The sequence below is a fragment of the Gossypium arboreum genome, chromosome 1 (genome assembly GCF_025698485.1).
Source record: "Gossypium arboreum isolate Shixiya-1 chromosome 1, ASM2569848v2, whole genome shotgun sequence".
NCBI classification, from domain to species: Eukaryota; Viridiplantae; Streptophyta; class Magnoliopsida; order Malvales; family Malvaceae; genus Gossypium; species Gossypium arboreum.
In genome coordinates this window covers 70,084,931-70,090,959 of record NC_069070.1, presented here as the reverse complement: position 1 = coordinate 70,090,959, position 6,029 = coordinate 70,084,931, and the positions used below count along the sequence as shown (strand labels likewise).

General features: G+C 28.3%; 1 protein-coding gene across 1 annotated transcript; it reads right to left on the bottom strand.

Moving 5' to 3' along the window:
• Positions 1 to 1,749: 1,749 nt before the first annotated feature.
• On the bottom strand, positions 1,750 to 3,969 carry LOC108481699 (homeobox-leucine zipper protein HOX11-like). The gene is made up of 4 exons (XM_017784796.2): positions 3,362 to 3,969; positions 2,955 to 3,253; positions 2,774 to 2,853; positions 1,750 to 2,208 (listed from the first exon to the last, which is right to left on the bottom strand). The coding sequence occupies exons 1-4, from the start codon at positions 3,621 to 3,623 to the stop codon at positions 1,893 to 1,895; spliced, it is 957 nt and encodes a 318-aa protein (XP_017640285.2). The 5' UTR covers positions 3,624 to 3,969; the 3' UTR covers positions 1,750 to 1,892.
• Positions 3,970 to 6,029: the final 2,060 nt, after the last annotated feature.

The window sequence follows — 6,029 nt, the reverse complement described above, 5'->3', positions numbered from 1 at the left end:
ATTAGAAATTGATGTGATAACAAGCCGCCACGGTTGGTTTCATGTGAAAGAATACTCTTGAATTAGAATTTGATATGATACCTCACATTATATTCAAAGAATTTTAGTTTAGAAATATGTTTAAATAAGAAATTGACCAAATTGAAATAAATGGAAAACATTTTTCCTGTCTCCTCCCTCTATGTACCCACGTTGGGATTTTTATAAAAGAGAATAATTTCTTTTCATATCTCTATACTTTTCTTTATTTTTCTTTATTTAACATTAAATTATTTAACTAATTAAATCAATGGTTAACATTTAATCAAATGATTTTAATCTAATGGTTATAATTTTTCCCATAAAAATATCTCTCTTTTATAATTTAAAATTCAAAATAATTTTAATAAATAAAATGACCAAATTACCCTTTAAAAATATTTCTTGTGTTATTTAAGACATAAAGGTAAAATGACTATTTTACCCTTTCCCATTACTCATTTATTTGAGACATGGCATATTTTTGTGTCCTAAGTAATTATTACTTATACAGATATTATTTATTTATGGTATAATTGCAATTAAGCCCTTTTTCATAAAATGATAAAATTACACTTTAGTCCTTATTCTTTTCACCACTTTTCAATCTAGTCCATTCTAAAATTTTCAACTCCACCTATCAATTCATGTTCATGTGGTATTCATAAAAAAAAATATTTCTTAAAATTTTCCCTTTTTTCTACAATAGTAAATCTGCAATTTTAGTCCATCTTTCATAAATTTTTCATTTTAATCTTTACTAAAATTTTACTATTCATACTTTCTTTTCAATGTCAAATTTTGACCTTACTATCATTATTCAATTGATGAACTCTTACTTTTTGGGAAAAAAATGTTATTTATCATTCGAAATACTTTTGTTAGTGACACTAAGATTTTTGAGGTGTTACAATTCTTCCCCCTAAAACAAAATTTTTGTCTTCAAAATTTTATTGATTTAAGTAATTATAAATACTATTCTTTCTTCATATTATCATTTTATAAAATAATTAGAATTATAACACCCCAAACCCGGCTTAGACATTATGACGGGATCATAAAGGTTACATTGACAACTCAAAAAAAAAAAAGATTGTCTGCTTTCTAAAAAAGCTTTGTTGATTTTTTTCTGTGTTAGCAAATTTTGAAAAAAATAACTCGTTAACCATTGTCTAATAGGTGTTTTCTAAATCATTTGTTCTTTACCATCGAGTTGAATTAAAAGATATGTTATTAACTTATTTATCTTTCAAAAGAAACCTAATTGCTTATTTTGATTTATAGTGGAAACATCTGTAACTTATTTAATTTTGAAACTGAACATCTAATCTACTTAACAACAAATCATGCAGATTATTTAAATTAGTTAACTAAAAACCCAACAAAACCCAAAACTAAAAATAAAGTCCAAAACATTATCCGATAGTTCAAAAAGTCCATAAAATTTAATTTAAGCCGTCTTATGCAAGCATAACATTACATCAACCATCATGTTATCATTTTTCACGATCAACTATTACATCAACCTCTACATCAATAGTTACGTCATCACTTATCAATCCATCAAAACAACCAAAAAGTCAACTATTAAAAATTTAATTTATTAAATTTTTTTATTATGAGTTTAGTTTATCTTTTACTTGTTTTACGAGTTTTTTTTTTAAACACTTAAGCTTAACTAAATGAATTTAATTTCTTTCCATAGTGAAAACAAAACTGGGAGGTGGCAACTTTCTATGAAATTATAAAAATCTATCAATACCTTAAGTCTAGTTTTTTTTTCCTCTTCGCATCGTTCAAACAAGACAGCCCTAAAAAAATTCTTACAAGCCAAAATCATTTACAACAAAATAAAAAAATGGGGGGGGGGGTGTTCATGTTTTTTCAGAGGTCACATCCAATGATTTGAAAAAATTGTCGGGTGGGCTTGGGGATGTCTCAGGGTCACATGTGTTTATAGAGGAGAAAAAGGGTGGGTATCCAGTGGCGGCAGAGCCCTTGGTGGCGAGGCGCTCACATGAAGGGCACATGGTGAGGGTGGTGACAGGTGACTGCATATAAAATGGTTGACAAGTTTTTAAAACTCTCAATTCTTGTAGTTTCTTCCGTAACCTCTTATTTTCTTCTCTCAATGTCTCGCAACTTCTCTTTAAATACTCACAATCTACCTCGGTCTGCTTCTGTTTTGTCCTGTTTTGTCCCATAAAATATTTCTAAGAAAACTTGTAAATTATTTCAATTATATTATACCTTAATTCAAATCATTAAAAAAAAATCCAAATCTGAAGATTTTATGGTAAAATACCTTTTAGCCTCCTATATTAGGATTCAGACTATTCTTCTATTTAAAAATGAGCAAATTAGTCCCTGTATGTTATATCAAAGAGCAAATTGGTCCTTTCTATTAAAAACTCCATCCATTTGTACTGTTAAAAACTAACGTATCTGACAGAATAACTAGACAGTAACACGTAACATGCCATATATATATCATGTTGACATACAAGATTTGGTTTTTAACAATAAAAATTGATGAAATTTTTAATAGAAAAATTAGTTTGCTCTTTGATCAAATATATAGAAACTAATTTGTCATTTTTGGTAGAGTGAGCAAAATTCATTCTGAATCCTAGTATAAGACCTTTGTACTTTTACCAAAATTTTATTTATATAAAACTATAATTTAGACTAATAATAAAACTATAATTTACTCTAATATGATATTGTAAATTTTTATATATATATAAAAGAATACCTTGCTCTCCTATTCTGAAACCAAACTTCCACTTGTCGAGAACGAAGATTTAATTGCTTGGCCAAAGCAAGCTTTTTCTTCTAAACCAACATTCAAAATTTCCCCCCAAAAAAATCAATAAAAATGTTTGAGCAAATTCAAACCCTAAAGCATGGAGATTATTTATTTATTTTTTACTTACAGGATTTAGAGTGTTGTGTTCTTTGAAACTTTCTTCGAGAAAAGCAGATTGTTCTTTACAGAGCCTAAGTTTCTTCCGAGTTGACCCGTTCTCATCGTCATCGTCACTCACTCTTTCAACTTCAAGGTCTCTTTTCCCTTTGTTTTTTCCATTTCTAATCCCAAAATTCATTCGAAAAGACGAAACTGTGCTGTTCGGAGATGAAATTGCCGCTCCTTCCTCAGATTCCTCATCATCATCCTCCTCCGCCGCCGCTGCCGGTGGCAACTGGTTCACATCTAACCCTCTGCCGTCTCCATCTAATGTAACAATGCAAAAGTTAATAATCAAAATCCAAAAATAAAAATTATCCAAATATCCTATAATGATAATCATTTTATGGGCAAATAGAGAATATAGTGACGTACATTCATGAGTGAGGCAAGGGATACGAAGCTGAGTTTGGGAAGAAGGAAGAAGATGAAGGTGAAGAGGTGGATCTGAAGGAACCCTTTTTACATCACTACCTCCTCTACTTTGAGCTTCAAAAGCATCGATTTTATGTTGTGATTTGAACCCATCTCCAAGCCCCATACAAAACCCTAGATCCTTGCTTCTTGATAGCTTTGGGGTATTTCCAAGCAACGAAAATGGCTTGGTGGGATCACCCAAGCTCAAAGCCAACTCCATGTCAGCCTTTTTTTTTTTCCTTACAAAAACAGCACTCGAGAAACAGAAAGAAGAAGCTTTGAATTGATCTTATGTATTGTTGTTCCTTAGAGAGATATTGATATATACGAGGAAAAGAGAGTTAAAAGAAAGAGAAGGTATGAATGTTGTTTAATGGAAGAATTCTGAAGAACACATAAGACCCACCATCCCCTTCCTTTGTAACATTCCTTTTCTATTTTGCCTTGAGAGAGATTAAAAGATTGACCGACAAATCCAGGTTGACAAACGCACGTGAATATATATAAATATACACACCACTTCATACACCATCATGGTGGACAAAGGGGGGAGAAGGATATATGTTTTTCTTTTTCTAAGTAACTAGGGCAAAATTTTCTGTAATTAACCATTGGGACCAATAAATTGACACTTTAACTACATGTTCTTATAACTCTATCTCACCTGGCAGACTAGTAATATAAAAAGATTTTCTTGCCATACACATCAAGATTTTGAAGATTTTAAATTTCGATTTTATATAAATTTAAAAAATATATATGAATAATTAAATCACCTGACCAAATAGAATCCAGCTTAAATTATATAACAAATGGTACACATGTATTATACAAAAAAAAGTTCCAGCACCACCACAGTTGGATTAAAATTGTTTTCCCACCAAAAAGGAACATACTTGTTTATATCAAAATGATTATAGGAAAAGCGGAACCCTCTAGCATGCTTTTTCCGTTTTGGCTCAAATTCCAACTTGTTCCGCCTGTCCCGGCATTTTTCGCTCTGTTTCGCTCATACAGTTCAAAACACTGTGTACTGCCGGTACAAAAACTTAATGGCTTGAAAAGTTTAAAGTTAACGAGGCTTTGAAGTGCTTGCTTGGCTGTTCTGAAATTTGCCTCAAACTTAGGTCGTGATGTGGTTGAAGGGTGATTACTAGGTCTTAATTGAGAAACTAGGGACAAGTTTGATGACTGGTAAAAGTCGATCCAGTTATTGAATATTGCAGGTAGTTTTGCTTTCAATTTCAAGCTTTCTGGTTTGCATATGTTGGGGAAGGAGGGTAACTTTGTGGCTCGTGGTTTAATTGCAAATAGAATGGAGGAAATGTGCCATACATTACAATAGTTTTTGGTATGGTAGGAAATGGTCACTTTCTTAGAAGTTTAAATAATTGGAAAGTGAATCTAGTATTTGGTATGTTAAGTTTTATTTATTTTATTTAGAATTTAATTTTTTTAGAATTTAATTTTTCTTTGAGAGTTACTTTTTATGAACATGATAACGTGATTGGCACGATATTAAGACAAAATGGTTAAGGGTACTAATCTATTAATAAATGTAAAAAAAAGAAAAGTATTGTATTCTTCTCCTCTATTACTTCAATGGATTTTTGCAAGTAAATTTTTTCCTAATTTTATTTTTTATATGTATATTTAATCATTTATATAGTATATTATTTACATATTATCTTTATTTTCTATTGGTTTTCTCATTTCTTTCCGATATATTAATTGAAAATTTAATTTTATTATAGTCTTTATTTACGAGCAAAGGGAAAAATTAAGATTTAAATTTAGCTCATTGATTTAATCATAACCATTTTTTATGATTTATCTTTAAAGAATTTTTAGTTTTGCCCAAAATAGTACTTGGAATTAACTCTCTTTTTTATTTTTAACCTTCCTATGAGTTAGCTTTTAGTTAAAATAAAATGTGATTTCAAATATTTTTAAGTATTTATATGTACATTATTATATTTAGAAATATATATGCAAAATAAATTTGCTTCCAATTAAAATTATAAATTAAAAAATAATTTAAAACCATCAAGTAAGTTTTATTATTAAATATTTAATCCGAATATTTGTTAAGAATAAAGTTCATTATGAAAATTAAAATATATGAATATTATCTTTTATTTAATAAGGGTAAATTCATAAATTATCTCTTATATCAAATGTTGTAAAGTAACATTTCCGTAATCACACTCTCAACAATCACATTCTATTAAAATCATAACATGAAAAAACACCAAACACTGCTTCCTTTTAATAAATGTATCTCTTGTTTAAAAAAGAGAAAGAATTAATAAAAATATTTGTTTATGTCTAAAGAAAATGTAAAAGTAAAATTTAATTAAAAAAGTAAGGTAAACAAAAAAATATTCGTGGTATATTTTGGATTTATTTAATGGACTATATTTGGTAAATTTTATTTATAATATAAAAATTGATAAATGTTTTATATTTTAAATTTACTTTACATATGTAAATATATAAATAATTTTTAAAAATATCGATAAATTTAAAATGATAAATCAAACAGATATGTATTAAAATCAATAAAAATAATAATATATCCACTAATAAGATATTGATTGTATTTATTTTTTATTATATTTAATTT

Excerpts from the sequence above, each read along its gene's own strand:
- LOC108481699 (XM_017784796.2), bottom strand. The coding sequence starts at position 3,623 with ATGGAGTTGGCTTTGAGCTTGGGTGATCCCACCAAGCCATTTTCGTTG. Across the intron at positions 2,854-2,954 it reads AACACAACACTCTAAATCCT|AAGAAAAAGCTTGCTTTGGC; the intron begins GTAAGTAAAAAA and ends ATGTTGGTTTAG. Across the intron at positions 2,209-2,773 it reads TTTCAGAATAGGAGAGCAAG|GACAAAACAGAAGCAGACCG; the intron begins GTATTCTTTTAT and ends GGGACAAAACAG.